The sequence below is a fragment of the Eubalaena glacialis genome, chromosome 16 (genome assembly GCF_028564815.1).
Source record: "Eubalaena glacialis isolate mEubGla1 chromosome 16, mEubGla1.1.hap2.+ XY, whole genome shotgun sequence".
In the NCBI taxonomy this organism is placed as follows: Eukaryota; Metazoa; Chordata; class Mammalia; order Artiodactyla; family Balaenidae; genus Eubalaena; species Eubalaena glacialis.
The window spans coordinates 65,044,263-65,061,124 of record NC_083731.1 but is presented as its reverse complement, the minus strand read 5'-3'; the positions used below and the strand labels follow the sequence as shown (position 1 = coordinate 65,061,124).

The 16,862-nt window shown below is 36.5% G+C and overlaps 1 protein-coding gene across 4 annotated transcripts in view; it reads right to left on the bottom strand.

Annotated features, from left to right (window-relative positions):
* Positions 1 to 16,862, bottom strand: part of NAA16 (N-alpha-acetyltransferase 16, NatA auxiliary subunit) — a 75,062-nt gene that overhangs the window by 7,919 nt on the left and 50,281 nt on the right. For 3 of the 4 annotated variants that reach the window (XM_061170583.1, XM_061170580.1, XM_061170582.1), the window contains 8 exons: positions 15,117 to 15,245; positions 8,712 to 8,925; positions 7,675 to 7,868; positions 6,285 to 6,393; positions 5,761 to 5,859; positions 5,275 to 5,418; positions 2,378 to 2,475; positions 697 to 1,456 (listed from right to left, as the gene is read on the bottom strand). In XM_061170583.1, coding sequence (XP_061026566.1) covers positions 1,259 to 1,456; positions 2,378 to 2,475; positions 5,275 to 5,418; positions 5,761 to 5,859; positions 6,285 to 6,393; positions 7,675 to 7,868; positions 8,712 to 8,925; positions 15,117 to 15,245 — 1,185 coding nt within the window. In that variant the 3' untranslated portion in view covers positions 697 to 1,258. Of the gene's footprint in view, positions 1 to 696; positions 1,457 to 2,377; positions 2,476 to 5,274; positions 5,419 to 5,760; positions 5,860 to 6,284; positions 6,394 to 7,674; positions 7,869 to 8,711; positions 8,926 to 15,116; positions 15,246 to 16,862 lie in introns of those variants that run through there. The other variant, XM_061170581.1, reaches the window with a different exon arrangement.

The following is a 16,862-nucleotide window of genomic DNA, read 5'->3' as shown; positions in this document are numbered from 1 at the left end:
GAATTTATATTTGCCTTTAAAAGGAAGTATTATTGTTACAGACATTTATACAGTTCTGAAACATATTCAATGATTCTATTACTGTTTTCTGTACAAGATAGAACAAAAGCTACCCCCCCAAAATATTGCTCAACAATACTATGTTTTAATAGTTAAACTAGCTGATAGTTTAAATTCTCGTTGATATAAAAATGTATTTAATAGTCAATGCATGGCTATAAGAGTAAGAATATCTCATTGTAATTTGTATTCTACCCTATTATGCTCCCTTGAAGCACTCACATACAAACTACTTGGTAATGCAAAGCAATTTAGCCAAGAAAGCATAACTCTTGCCTATGGGTCTTTAAGACTGATCTAGATATGCAACAAATTTACCAGTGAACTTCCATGATTAAGAGGCAAACAGATCCCCATATTCTGAATCATCAACATAAAACTGGAGTACCCTTGTTCAACAGAAAATAGCATTTTCACGGCTATTAAAAAGGAAAACGGTAAATCACAAAAAAAGTAAAGTGGACAAAAGGTCAAACTGAAGTAAATTTTAAATAAATATCTGCCAAAAGGAGTTCCATATCACTTCTGACATACAGTTAACACTTTAATATTGATGTGCTTTAATAAAAAGCAAACAAACAATAATAAAACAAACCAATAAGGGATCAAAACATAAGGTTCTGAAACGAAACCCAGATCTAAAGAAAATAATACAGTAGAGCTGTATGCAACTTAGGTTAATTAAGAAATTATAGTTATGATATGAAGTGACAGCACCAATCACAATGCTGATAATTCAAAAGTTTAAGAAAGCTGTACAAGTATATAACAGGTAATTTTAAGAGCTTTTTATGTAAATTGGCATAGTTGGATAAAGAATAAAATAAGCTTACAGCATACTCCATTTAAAAATTCTATCCAATACAGTTGACCTTTGAACAAAGCAAGAGTTAGGTGTGCTGACCCTCCCTCCAAGCAGTCAAAAATCCACATTTAACTTATAGGTGGCCCTCTGTATAAGCAGTCCCTCCCTATCTGAGGTTCTGCATCCATGGATTCAACCAGTTGAAGATCGCATAGTACTGTAGTATCTCCTATTGAAAAAATCCACATATAAGTGGACCCTTGAAATTCAAACCCATGTTGTTCAAGGGTCAACTGTACTTCATTTCATATCTATATTAACATACAAGCTGGAAAAGAAACCCTGATCTGAATTCAGCTTTGAGTTTTACAGAAGTCAACTTTCTATGGGATTTCAAATTTCACTTGCCAAGACATCACAGTTAGCTGTGTGGTTTAGAGCTGCGCTATGACCGCCGACTTCGCTCGCAGCAGGCAGGAAAGCAGAAGTAAAAGGAAGCAGGTTATGACAGGCCATCCTGTATTCTTCATACTGAGAATTACAGTTCCCAAAGCTGCCATCAAGCAGTGCCTCAGAAACCTTTATTAAAGTCTATTTAAACAAGGGAAAAATAAAAATTATTTTTTTAAAAAACTATGGTTAATAACTATTTTTTTTTTTTGGTTAATAACTATTTTAATCAAAAGATGCAATTTGTTAATTAAGCAAGAGAAAACCAACAATGCCACACTCTAAAATAACTTCTTGCTATCTATAATAAGTAATCACCACCAAAAAAAGAACATTTAAAAAATCAATTCTACAAAACCTTAAAAAAGCAATAGGGAACTTGCCTGCTGGTGCAGTGGTTAAGAATCCACCTGCCAATGCAGGGGACACAGGTTTGATCCCTGGTCCGGGAAGATCCCACATGCTGTGGAGCAACTAAGCCCATGAGCCACAACTACTGAGCCCACGCACCACAACTACTGAAGCCTGCATGCTCTAGGGGCTACGTGCTGCAACTACTGAAGCCCGCATGCCTAAAGCCTGTGCTCCGCAAGAAGAGAAGCCACTGCAATGAGCAGCCTGCACACCACAACGAAGAGTAGCCCGCGCCCAGCAATGAAGACCCAACAGTCAGAAAAAAAAAAAAAAAAAAAAGGCGATAGAATTCTAATACTTAAAAAAAGTGAGACTCTGAAACTGTGATCACTGAAAGTGTCCTTTATTAATAACAATAGTTCCCATTTACTGAGTGCTTACTATGTGCCAAGCACTTCACAGTTTACTATTTCAGTTAACACCAACTCTGAGATAGACAGTATTTTCATCCTCACTTTATAAATGAGGAAAAGGAAGCTAAGAAAGGTAACTTGCCTAACATGACACAGCTCATAATTGGTAGAGGAGCTGAGATCCAAATCCATACATAACTCTGAAGGGCCACTCAAGAATTATGTTGTAAAGATATGTTTTGTTAGATCACTCAGTATCCACAATCTCTGGGAGTCAGTGTGTCAAAACTCTTACCTTTACATTTTTATCTTTTATGGTTTCATCCAGTCTAGTGGCAATAGCAATTGCTTTCTCTTGCCTTGACTTGTCCAGAAAATACATCATTTTAGCACCTGAAATACCAAGACATTACAAAATGAGTACATTCCTATGTCTTACATTTGATTTGATTTATACTGATCAGTGACTTAAAACATGGTTCCAGAGACTTCCCTGGTGGCGCAGTGGTTAAGAATCCACCCGCCAGTGCAGGGGACACGGGTTCGATCTCTGGTCCGGGAAGATCCCACATGCCGTGGAGCAATCAAGCCTGTGCGTCACAACTACCAAGCCTGCACTCTAGAGCCCGCAAGCCACAACTACTGAAGCCCGCGTGCCTAGAGCCCGTGCTCCGCAACAAGAGAAGCCACCACAATGAGAAGCCCGCGCACCGCAATGAAGAGTAGCCCCCGCTCGCTGCAACTAGAGAAAGCCCACGCGCAGCAACAAAGACCCAACACAGCCAAAAATAAATTAAAAATTAAATAAATAAATAACAACCAAAAAGCCATGGTTCCAAGTATCCAATCAGTGGGCTAGAGCTGACTGTGATATCTTTTCCCAACTCCCTGTTCCATGACATCCCATTGATAGCTTAGGGCCACAATGGGAGTATTTATATTATGGCAAAACACTACAAATCAGGGCTTTTTCTGCCACAAAGAGATGGTTGTTAAACATTTACCAGGAGACCAGATTTAACAACTCCACCCCTCAGAAATGCTATAACTCAAAATGTAAATATGGGTTACTCCTGTGGCATCAACCAATATTTCAACTAAAATCATTTTTAAAAGATGATACCCTAAAATAAAACACCTAAGGAACAAATTATTATCAAAGAGCAGTGTGGGTACTTCCCTGGTGGCGCAGTGGTTAAGAATCTACCTGCCAATGCAGGGGTCACGGGTTCGAGCCCTGGTCCGGGAAGATCCGACATGCCACAGAGCAGCTAAGCTCGTGCACCACAACTACTGAGCCTGTGCTCTAGAGCCCACGAGCCACAACTACTGAGTCCACGTACCACAACTACTGAAGCCCACACACCTAGAGCCCGTGCTCCACAACAAGAGAAGCCACCGCAACGAGAAGCCCGTGCACCGCAACGAAGAGTAGCCCCCGCTCGCCGCTACTAGAGAAAGCCGGTGCGCAGCAGCGAAGACCCAACACAGCAAAAATAAATACATAAATTTATTTTTTAAAAAAAGAGAGCAGTGTGACAGACAACAGGAAAATGTTTGCATATTCACGAAGAAAATAATTTTTAAAGCTGTTTTAAAGTAAAATCCAGTTTATATTCCCCCTATGAATTACACGGTCCATGTTCTATGCTCATTTTTCTATTGGGCTTTTATTAATTTATATTTCTATTGTTAATTTATAAGAGTAGTATGTATATTATTAGCTTTTAATTAGTTACATATCTCATGTATTTTTCCCACTTGGCCTTCTGACTTTATGGATTTTTTTTTTAATGTGGCAAAAATTATCTTTTCCTTAGAATTTCATATGATGTTTAGAAAGGCATTTCCCATTATTATAATAAAGAAACGTCTCCTTCCATTATTCTGTGTTCTTGAAGAGAAATTCTTATTTGCCCTTACTACCAAGAAGTGCTGTAATTTTTCACGGGAATTAACTTTTTTCCATAGATATCACAACCAAGCAGTTTCCCTTTACAACAAGAAAGCTTAGGTTAAAATATTTAAAGTAGGAGCATAGTTAATTATATTATGTACTCCATTCCTTTTGTCCCCAACTGCTTTTCCACAATCTTTTTCCAGTTTTCATTTATGCCATCTTGTCATTTTATGAATTTGTATAAGCTGCCTAAAATCCTTCCTGTAACAAGACAGGATATAGTAAATCCTCAAAACACAAAATACGGGGACTTCCCTGGTGGTCCAGTGGTTAAGACTCCACGCTTCCACTGCAGGGGGTGCGGGTTTGATCCCTGGTCAGGGAACTAAGATCCCACATGCATGCCATGAGGTGTGGCCAAAAAGTGAAAAAGAAAACAAAACAAACCCACAAACACAAAATACATACAGTAATAAAAAATACAAGAAAAAATAAGTGTCGCCTAACCTCAACATCCAAAGTCAACCATTAAAGCTTTGATGCTTCTCTTCAGCTTTTATGCCATGTGTATTTTTACACAGCTGAGATTATATGTTAATTCTGCATATATATTATAAAAGTACCCCTGTTATTACAAATCTTTTGAATAAATATTACGTTATATGACTACCTGTCATTTTATATGAACCTATTACTGTTTTCCCTATTACTGGACATCATTAAATTTGTTTCCATTCTTTTCCCCATCCTTACACACAGCATTCCAGTTAATATCTTTGCCCTTAAAGCTCTTTCTTTGCTTTGGATTAATTCTTTAAAATTATTACACAAATATGTGTGACTACAGCAAAAGACACAGTTGTAATGAAGCTCTTGGTAAGAATGACAAATTGTTTTCCTACATGGCCAGGGCAATTCACACCTGCAGCAGTAAAATACAAGAGTGCTCATATGCCACATCTTTCCCATACTTTAGTCTCCTTTTTCCATACAAAAATAATCTTTCCTTTTAGGTGGTAGGTTAGGTTGTTTATTTGAGATTTTTCTTGTTTTTTTGAGGAAGGCCTGTATCACTATGAACTTCCCTCTAAGAACTAAGCTTTTGCTGCATCCCACAGATTTTGTATGGTTGTGTTTAAAAATAATCTTTCCTAATTTGAAAGATCAAAATGGTATTGTGTTCATTTCTTTTTCTCTGATAGTGAGGTTGATCATCTTTCCAAACTTTTCTTTTTTCATCACATTCTAACTTTTTTCCATAAACATTTTAACCCTGGGAACTAAATACCAACCTGAAAGTAGATGCTGAAGAGAGGTAGCATTATGTTTGAGAAAATCCTCATTAAAACTTTCCAAATCCTTGTTAACAAATATTTTCTGCATTTCTTGAGACAGAACTTTGCTCACAACGTCTGGAAGATTACTATGATTAGACACTATAAAAACAGAACATGTGAAGTTTATAAAATCTTTGGTCTGTACTTTGAAACAAAATCAATTGAAATACATCTATATTTATTATTAAGCGTGATATATTTTACATAATAAAAATAGTATTACTCCTTTGTAATATAAATACATTCTAGCTTAAAATGCACTAATTTCTAACATATCTTTGCTAGCATGTTCATTTTATAGATAAATTTCCATTTAAATACTATAAACATTATACTTTTTTTGCTTTACATTGTTACAAATCTCTTTAATGTCCAGCTTAACGGAAGACAGCTGAACTGTCATATTTACTTTTACATAAATATCACCTTTTTTATACTTACCAGATTTAGAAAATTTAATTAAACATTCATGTAACCATGGGTTATTCCTGTTGATGGCAAAAGCTCGTTTGACAGACTGCAGCATTAACAGAAACTTTCCTATGTCAGAAAAAATTATAAAAGTAACAGCATCAATATTTATGTATGTTATTTTCTTCACTTTATTTTAGCCTCACTTAAAATCCAGTAACAAAGTGTTATCTTTCCTATAACATTCAAAAGCAAAATTCAAAGCTGCCTTTGGTTATCAAAGATAATATTATTTTCTAAAGAAATGCTTGAAAAATCATGAAGAATTGCTTCAGGTAAACAACTTGTATGACTATTCAAATTATTCATTTGATCATAATATTCCAATTTATTACTCAGTAAAGTTTTGAGTAGCAAAGGAAAAAGGAATTAAGAGCCTTTGTGGAAGGTTGAAATGAAACTCTAAGAAACAAAAATAGATCTAATTCACAAAAGGTCTACTGAATATGGCCACCAATAAAATCAAGGATTAAAATCTGAATTCAAACTATTACCTTTTCTAAAATATATTTCAAATGCTAATAGATGAGTGTCAATGTTATCAGCAACAAGGTTCTTAAGAGGTATAAGAAACTTGATAGCTTCTTCTAATGGATTTTCTATCTATTTTGAAACAGAAAGAAAAATTATTATATTTAAAAAGCAGTTACACAAGTCAAATTTCCCCCCAAATTTTATATTAATACATAGCTGAAGTAATTTAGACAGTTCTCTTCATATAACCAAGTAAGCAAGAAAAAATTTTAAAACTATCAACTATAAACAAATAGTCAATACTTTTCAAAAATGGAAATAGCTCTCTTGCGTTTCTGATTATAAAATCAAGATAATTTTATAAAAATCCAAAAAAATACAGGAGATTATTCCACAGACTTGATGAAATGGTACTACAAGTACCATTATGCTACCAAGCCCCTTAAACTACAAACATTTAAAGGAGACAAATATAATTGCACTACACAGTTGAAAAAAAGGACAAGTTTAAAATACTTATACTAGATTTATAGTGAATAAACCAGAAAGCTATTCCCCTAAATATTTAGCTATTCCCCTAAATAGGAAATATTTCCCTAAATCTGGTTCCTAAGTAACTATTAACACTTTGAGAAAATCCTAGAGATAAGATGCTATTCTCTTTGTAGCTAAAACATTATCTAGCAAGGTATATGAAATGCTTCCATATTTAATTGTATTGCTGCTCTAACAAATTACCAAAAATTTACTGTATTAACACAAATTTATTATCTTGCAGTTCTGTAGGTTAAAAGTCCAACATGGGTCTCACTGGGCTTAAAATCAAAGTGTCAACAGGACTGCATTTCCTTTTGGAGGCTTTAAGGGAGAATATGTTTCAATGCCTTTTTCCAGCTTCTCAAGGATGCCCACACCCTCTGGCTTGTGGCTCCCACCCCAACCCCCTTCAAAGCAACAACAGAGGACTGAGTCCTTTTCCCACCACTGAGCCCTCCTCTCCTGCTTCCCTCCCCCACGTTTACGGCCCCTGGTGATTAATTACATTGGGCTTCCCTGGATAATCCAGGCTACTCTCCCTATTTAAAGGCCAGCTAAGTACAACCTTAAATTCCATCTGCCACCTTAATTCCCTTTGCCATGAAATGTAACATATTCACAGTTTCCAGGGATTAGAACACAGACACCTTTGGAGGGCCATTATTCTGCCTACCACAACTACAATTCTATCTATAATTTGCATTAGCCAAAATTTGCATATTATCACTCAAAAATAATTGATGACTATCATAATGATCTTGGCTAATACTACAAATAGCTTCTGATTTACAGATTTAAATAAATTATGTTTACGGTCAGAACAGAACAAAATAACATAAATTTTATCAAATAAAGACAGTAAGTTCATCTCACCCTTTCTAATTTTTCAGGTATAAGTTCTTCTTTGAGACCACTGGTTTCTTCTTCTTCTTCATCCCGTTTTTTCTTTTGATTTTTTTGTTGACGTTCCCTTTCCACATGCTTTTTCTCTTCTTCTAATTTAGCCTTTTTTTGAGCTCTTCTCTGCTTGCTAAGCATTTTCTTCAATTCTTTGGCTGACAGGTTTTCTATAAATATCCAAATGAATGAAAATTCTGAGTCAATGTTTCCAATTTCCTCATATTCTTATTCCATACATACTATTAGTATAGTTTTTTGGGGGGCAACTATATAGAAGTCTTTAGAAAGTGTTCTCCTAATGACTAGCTCAAACCTGGCACACAAAATGCAATAGCAAATGCTGCATCAACTAAAATTAACCAATTCTAGCCTGGTTCTGCTTCCTACATAATACATGGGTTTAGGCAAATCATCTTCTCTCAGTCTCAAGTCCCAAACTGTATAAAGTGGAGCTGATGACTATCCTCTTGGAATATCAATATATCAAGGATAAGTGCAATGCACATAAACACCCATGATCTGATCAGAAATTTGCCTCCATGCATTTCTCAAATATTCTTAGATATTAACATTTTAGTGAATAAAAGGCTCTATACAGATATTCTCATTGGCATTATTATTTTCAATCAAGTAGGTATTCGAAGTTGTACAAATATATTTTGTTTCCCCTAAAGAGCTCAAAACTATCTTCAATTCCTATTTAAGAAAAAAAAAAAAAAAAAAAACCCAGCCCATAAACATTTCTGTTTTTCCTGAACGGGCCTTACGAACGATAAAAATTAGAATGATTGCATGCAGGTCATTCCATTAGGGTAATTTAGAAGCGTCAGCTACAGGACATCATCCTGTCAACTTTTTCTAAGTCTTCCCCCCACTTTTTTTTGGTATATCAGTTATCTAATGTTGTCTTCACATCCATCTGATAATATACCTTTTCATCGTTATGTTAATGATGTTCTGAAATTTTGTGTTCTTTTCAAATCTCTTTAAGCAAGTCCCTTTTCAGTTACCTGAATTTATTTCTTGTTGTTTGCTTTCATTGGTCAAGGGATTATCATACAATTTCAAATATATTTCAATAGCTGATCTAGCGGCCTTGAAATAGAAGGCATGTCTCCTGAGTATATCTTCTAATCTCAAAAGGTCAATGTAGGCACGAAGGGTCATCTTTCTCATGCAATAAGTATGGAAGTCAAATTGATCGTCGGTTATCTCAAAAAAGTGCTTAAAAACAAAACCACAAAATTATCCCTTACGTTTATGTCAATAATGTCTACTTTTGAAAAGAAAATCATAAAAAGCCCGAAAGATAATGTAAGCAGTCACAATTTCACTTAGTTGCCCTCTCCAGTGTTTAACATATGAAGGACCTCAAGGTGTTCTTTGCATTAAACTTAAGTTTCTCTTCTACGATCCATGCCCATTCCTGATACATCATGTTTTATTATGATACTCAATTTCTATGAAATAAGTCAGATGAAGGGAATTCCCTGTTGGTCCAGTGGTTAGAACTCAGCACTTTCACTGCCAGGCCCGAATTCAACCCTGGTCAGGGAACTAAAGTCAGATGATAGGTTATTTTTTAAACCTGGAAATTACAACATACTGATATTTCAGTTTTAATGAAATACTTCTCCTCCGTATTCCCCCCAAAGTTAGCAACGCAGAGTTAAACAGAGCTGAACAGAGACTAAATATATATAGGTTCACACTGAATGTCTACAAATTAGACGGTTCTACTCAACCAAGAGCTCTTCAAGGACAAGCCTGTCATATCCATCCCCACTACCTGGCACAGGGCCTAGCACAGCAGACATTCAATAAGCACAATATTTGCCAACTCAGGAGAGAAGCTGCTTAGCAGTCATGTGACTTGTTAATTTCCTAGAGCCTCAATTATTTAACCTAAGTTAGGAATAAAGACATATCAATATATACAGCTAATTTCATAAGGTTGCTAAGGGATCAAATAATTATTTTAAAGTTCATTCTGAACAGTAAACTGCTTTACAAATGCAGAGCATTATGGTTTTCTCTCACTCATTAAACTTCCATTTATCTACTTACATTCCATTTTAGCAAAAGTTCTTAATCTGGAGTCTATGTATAAACAAGCATAATAACATTTTCCGAAGGAGAGAGCTTGAGGCTTTCATCCAATTCTCAAAGGGTCCATGGCCCAAAAAGGGTTAAGAACCAATCCCTTACACGGAAAAAAGACAACTAACCCTCCGACAAAACAATTTATACTTTTATTTTCTTCCCTACATGCATCTCTACCTCCATCTTCTTTCTTTTCCCCTATTTTAGCTTCGCCAAAAATATATAGAAAAAATGAATGATTCATTACACAAACACAGATCAAACTCTGCTACTACTTCATTTTCCCTCTGTCCTGGAGGCCTAGTAACTCACTGTGCAGAGAACACATTAGTAATTGTCCATATCATTTGATAATTTTAGTTATCTTGGTAATTAGAAATATACTATACACAGAATTACAGTAAGTACCTGAGACTTTAAGGGAAGAATACTAAGATAAAAAGAATGAAAGTATACATTGTGAAGGAAAGAAATAGGGAAGAAAAAAATGAACATTTTAAATTAGTTTATATTTCCTACTTCAAGAATCATGCTTTAATGTTATATTTGAAAGTTGCATTCCTCCCATTAATAAGACAAATAATAACATAAACTTTTTTTAAATCAAGGAATTACATAGTTGTTCACGGCTAATATAAATCAAGTTATATCTAGCACTATAATATCTTAAAATTCAGTACAACTGACTGAGGAAAAATGGCAGTGCCCAAAATCATGGCACACATAATGAGATGAAAACATCTAAGAGATTACAGGACTTTTTTTTAAGGGTGAGAAACACTTACGTGTAAAAAGGCAGACACAAGTTTCAAGAGATATTCCTAGAGCATTAGTAGACATAGATTTAAGTCAAGTCTTAGAGGGAGCCATATGGAACCACAAACATTTAAGCCGCCTCTTTATCAGTAACAGCCCATAGGCTGCCTCTCTCCAGTTAATGTCTTCCGTAAATAGGGTAACCAACTTATCCCAGTTTGTCTGAGGCTTTCTCAGTTTTTCCACTGAAAGCCCTGTGTCTCAGGAACCTGCTCAGGAATGGCATATTCCTACTTAAAAACAATTAAATAATCTTAGGTTGATTTTCTTTTTTAACTTTTAATTTTGGAATAATTATAGGTAAAGGAAGTTGCAAAGATAGTACAGAGATGTCCCATATACTCTTCCCTCAGTTTCCCCACAAGGTTACATCCTACAGTAACTATCAAAACAAAAACCTGACACTGGGGCTTCCCTGGTGGCGCAGTGGTTGAGAGTCTGCCTGCCAATGCAGGGAACACGGGTTCGAGCCCTGGTCTGGGAAGATCCCACATGCCGCGGAGCGACTAGGCCCGTGAGCCACAACTACTGAGCCTGCGCGTCTGGAGCCTGTGCTCCGTGCAACAAGAGAGGCCGCGACAGTGAGAGGCCCGCGCACCGCGATGAAGAGTGGCCCCTGCTCGCCGCAACTGGAGAAAGCCCTCGCACAGAAACGAAGACCCAACACAGCCAAAAATAAATAAATAAATAATTTTAAAAAAAAAACTGACATTGGCTTAATGTGTGTGTATAGTTCCATGTGATTTTATCGTGTGTAGATTTGTGTAACCACCACCACAATCAAGATAAAGAACTATTCCATTACCACAAAGATCTCCCTAGAACTACCATAGGGTGATGTTTAAGTCTCCAAATTTATAAAACATAAAAATATACTACATAACACAAACAGGCAAATAGGTAAAGTTACCTTCCCTGCACTTCAGCCAAACATGAACATGATATGGTCACTTAGGTCACTGCAGAAATTAGGCACCCTAATTTTAACATACAGCTCATGCCCTTAACTCACTTTCCCCCTCATCATGAACACTAGTTCTCTCTTTTGGGGGTGAGGGAAAATGCGGGGGGAATGCTGGCAGGAATTGCTTAAGTTGTCAAAATTAGGCTTGTATCAAAGTAAGACAAGTCAGCAAAAACTTAAGAAATGCTATTCACAGCTTAAAAGTATGGTTTTCTTTAGGAATTTCCTATTAGGCCTTCTCTTCTGACCCAGATTCTCCCACCCATTACTTCTCAGAGTTGCTGCAGGAGACTAATAGGAGCTCATACATAGAAAGGCTACAGAAATCTTTGGACTTAAGAAATAATAATAACTAGACCAACTAGGGCAATAAGCAACTCTATTTCCTTTATAGAAAATCGGTTGTTATAAAAGCATGTGTCAGGACTTCCCTGGTGGCACAGTGGTTAAGAATCCGCCGGCCAATGCAAGGGACATGACTGACTTCGATCCCTGGTCCGGGAATATCCCACATGCCACCGAGCAACTAAGCCCGTGCGCCACAACTACTGAGCCTGTGCTCTAGACCCCGTGAGCCACAGCTACTGAGCCCACGCACCACAACTACTGAAGCCTGAGCGCCTAAAGCCTGTGCTCTGCAACAAGAGAAGCCACCGCAATGAGAAGCCCGCGCATGGAAACCAAGAGTAGCCCCCATTCACCGCAATTAGAGAAAGCCCGCGCAGAGCAACGAAGACCCAATGCAGCCAAAAATAAATTAATTAAAATAAATAAATTTTAAAAAATAAATAAAAGCACATGTCAATTTGATAAAGATTAAGATGCACTAGAAGATAAATTTATGAACTTCGTATGGTTTTGATCTGTCAGAAATCTTAGATCTTATCAAAGTTTTAGAAATATACATTGTTCCTGTTTCAGATATAAATCAACACACTAAAATAATGAGAAACTAATCACCTGAAAAAAAAGGAAAAGAAAGCTCGATTCTTGAAAGATAAAATAGTTAAAAATATTATTCTGAACTCAAGTTTACAGCCAGTACTTTGAAGGTGGTCATTTTGTCTTTATATATAATCCTAAAATCCTATAAGGGGGGCAAGATGAAGGCAGAAAAAGTACTACAGTGGGCCATTCTAGAATTCTAATGTTTCAAATCCCATTAGTAAGAGCACATAGCAGTATGTCCTAAGCTGAAACTGCCTTCAATGAAAGAACTCTTGAATGAATTCTTGAAGGGAGAAGGACTTAGCCCTTCTTGGAACTTATTTCTCTATTCAATGACCTTCTATTTAGAAGGTCAACTGCAAAATTTTATATCTGAAAGGTGCTCATTTCTTTACTAAAATATTTCAAACCTAGGCACAAAAGTAACTCAAACAGATACCTATTATATCTTTGATTTCTGTAATTACTCGTAAATCCTTACAATTATATCATCAAGAATTTTCCTTTAGATTATATTAATTTTATTAGAAATTAATTTCAGAAGCATTAATCAGCAAACATTTAATCACCCTATTTGTACTATACACTAATGTTTTCACACATAACCACTAGAAGAGTTAAGTCCTATAATATTTACTCTTTAGTATAAATTATTCACTATAAAGACTAGCTTACAAGTGGAATATGAATAGGACCTTTTCTTACTTATCTGCTTCTGGTTATATTTTCAAGCACCAACAGCAAACCCTAAAGACACTTTGTAAAGTTTCTAGCAATAACAGTTATATAACATGACCAGAGGGTGATGATTTCTACCATGTTTTAATCTCTGATAACCAATGATTTCCTCTAATTTTTTTTCCTTCAAAAATGTTTTCTACCAGTCAAAACATATTTCTTGAACTGGAAGTACAGCTGACCCTTGAACACCACCACATGGGCCCACCAATATGTGAATTCTTTTCAACAGTAAATACTACAGTACTACACAATCCACGGTTGGCTGCATCCATGGATACAGAACCACGGATACGTAGGCGTCGCACATACAAAGGGCCAACGAGAAGGCACAGAGGGATTCTCAACCTCACACAGCGCTGGCACCCCAACGCCCACTCTGGTCAAGGGTTCAACTGCAGTAGTTCAAAATCACTGAAAACTCAGGGGAAAGCAAAATCTAAATGAAACTTAGTAATGGAGTAGCTAGTAATCATAGTCTAACAATCCTCAAAAAATATGAAAAAGAATAAAGTAGTACAGTTACTAATGTTAGGAGGAATGGGACTAGAGCTGGAAAAGTTCATGATGACCCCCAGGTGTTCAAATTTGACTTTCATAGAAAGTCTGATAAATTTCTAATTATGGTCTTGCTGGAATTACTGGTCCATACGTGCCGAGCAAGCTGTTCATTCAGGAAACAATCTACTGCTCCCTGAGAATGTCCTGGTTAATAAAAATGTCTTTCCTTAGTAACAAGCAGAATGCTTTTAAAGTGACCATCATCTAGGAGTGTCGAAACAAGTTAGTGATCTAGGTTTTGTCACAGAAATAAGAGCCTGATTTAAACTTAGAATGCTTGGATACTGCCTGAATATTTCACGTATCATCCAAAGGCTTTATATTTTCCAAGAAGATGAGAAGGATTTTCCCCAGCAATCCAGCCATCAAGCCCAGGCTTAAAGAGGAAAAAAACAAAACAAAGCAAAGCAAAAACTAAGCTATTTCTAAAAGGGCTCAGGTAGAATCCTAGTTCCAGTTCCCGACCAAAGCCACCCCCTAAGATTTAGCCTTCCTTTTGGGCAACCTCAGAAGTTTCATGTGGGAAAAAGGCCAAAGTGACTGCCAGAGTGCAGACATCAGGCTCACCTGACTACGACGCCTGTGGCTCTATACTGCGTCAGCTTGGGACAGTGCTGCCGAGTGACCCCCAGCTGAGGGCTGCTGAGGGCTGCCTCAGGGGTGCATTTGTGGCTCTTTTCCTCCTGTGGTCCATTTGGAAGGAGAGTGCTTCAGAGATGACAAAGAACAGGAAAACAAAAATTCACACACAAGGAAAAGAAAAGTCCCCTTACTAAGGCACATCACACACATAATCCTAGCAAGTAATAAAATAAGCTTGCAAACCAGCCACACATTGTGTACAAAGTGCTGAATGTGAGAACAAATATCCTGGGAAGACAAACTGGAGAGAGGCTGACTACAGAGCAGATCCTGACATAAAGAGGAGAGAGGTGGCCATCAGCTTGTGCATCTTTCTAGGCTAGAAATGAAAATCAATAATGGCCCGATTAGGGAATAGAAATTTTGAGTATATATTAATAATAGCAACAATAACTTACTAATCTTTTCCTTCTTCCTTCAGACAAAAGTATGCAGACATGTCGAAATCATAACCATTTGAGGATCAAAAGAAAGCAATCATTTATTCACAACTTCTGAATGTCTGAAAGGCTAAAGATCAAGAATTTTTTCAAAATGAAGTTTCCAAAGTAGTTATAAGAGGTAGATGATCCCATGTAGAAATCTACCTGCTTTTTTTGTCACCTTACAGGAGAAAAATAAAGCCAAAACTCTATTAACTTACCCTTTCTACCTCATGGCATTTTTTCAAAGCATCCCCATATCTTCCCAAACGCTGGTAAGCTGAAATGCATTCTGTTTGAAACCACATACATTGCATTTCATTTAGATTTTCCATGGCAGATGTTCCTTCCTGAAATGGAAGCAATCATAAACAAAGGAAGCAAACAAATAAAAGAGATCCTAAAAATCTCATTTTCTCTTTTACAACTATGTCTACAAGGATTATTATGACAATAAATAGCATTAACAAATTATATAACAAATATATCAATGCGCTTCCAAAAGGCTCCTATCGACTTAAAATTACATGTCTTATTTTCCAGCTCTGTTGAGATATTCAACAACCTACATAGAAAAGACTGCAGATTACTGAAGCTAAGTTTTAAACACCAAAGCTTTTACTTAATCTATTTAAGACAGCACTGCCTATCTTTTGTCATTTAAGCAAAAGTTACTTACTTAATCTTTCCTTGCCAACTTAGGATCACTGTTATTTACAACATCATTTTCAAATCGCTTACTAGTAGTTCCAAGCCCGCTTTTCAGTTTCCCAAGTCTCCTCCCTCCACGTCAGGCTATCAGTTGTCACTTCCTTTGTACCCATGTGTCTGCTTCTAACAGCATGTCCTGTTCCATGCCAACTCTTTGCAGTGGGCTGACAAAACCAAATAATGGAATTTATTAAGAATATTTGTTAACTCAGGCTCAGTGTGTATTCTAGAAGAGTGTAAGACATAGAGTACCTAGTTTCAGCGCAGGGGCACTGGAGTTTTGTCACAATTTAGAATATACTTTATGTGACCCCAGGAAAGATAGTAAAAATATGGGTACATTTATATATAAGTTTAATATTCACTTCTCTTTCACACCCACTGTGAGTTACCAGTTCAATTTTCAGAATTCAAGTATAAAAACCAGTTATCTCTGGGTAAAGGAAATTATGGTGGTATTTTATGTCATCTTTAGGGCTGCATATATATTCCATTTTTTGATGACTACATATGTTTATAAGAAATCTACATTAGTTTTCATTTCAAAACTTTACTAACTAGAACTTTCCAACTTGCATCAGCAACTCTACAAATATTCTAAACTGTGAAAAATCTGCAAGAAGGAAATATGAGCACTTCACTTACTTATTACCAAGCAGATATAAACTGATTATCAGAGTCATTAGCAATTCTCCTCCCCCAGTTCACTGTTACCCACCACACACTAGGGACACGCCTGGCCAGGGAAGCAGTATGGATACACTAACAGGCTCGCCATACGGCACACCAACTTGTCAAGAGTGGATGATCAGAGATGATTACGATGAGCAAGCTGAGCCCCAGACTCTGAGGACTACTCTCCTCAAACAGCCAACCTTTCCCCTTCTTTCTTCCCCTTCATTCTTCTGGGTCTTTTCAGACATATCCTAGTCGGCTGTGATTTGCTGTGTGGGTGTTTTTTGTTCTTTATTTTTTTTAAACCACTGAATTTATTTAACTTAAGTTTTATATACTCATTTCTAATTGTACTTTACTTCTAATCTAGCTTGGCCTTCCAGGTGGTACTTTTCTCTACAAGCATCACTGCTTTTACATCTACTCTTGGACTTTCTTCTAATTTCTAATCTTCAAAATTGTGACACAGTGGAAAAGGCATTGAAGAGTTTGAGCCCCAGTACTACTGACTATGTGACCAAAGATGATACAAGTAACCTCTTCAGAGCCTTAATTATCTTGCTGTAAAATGTCATGTGATT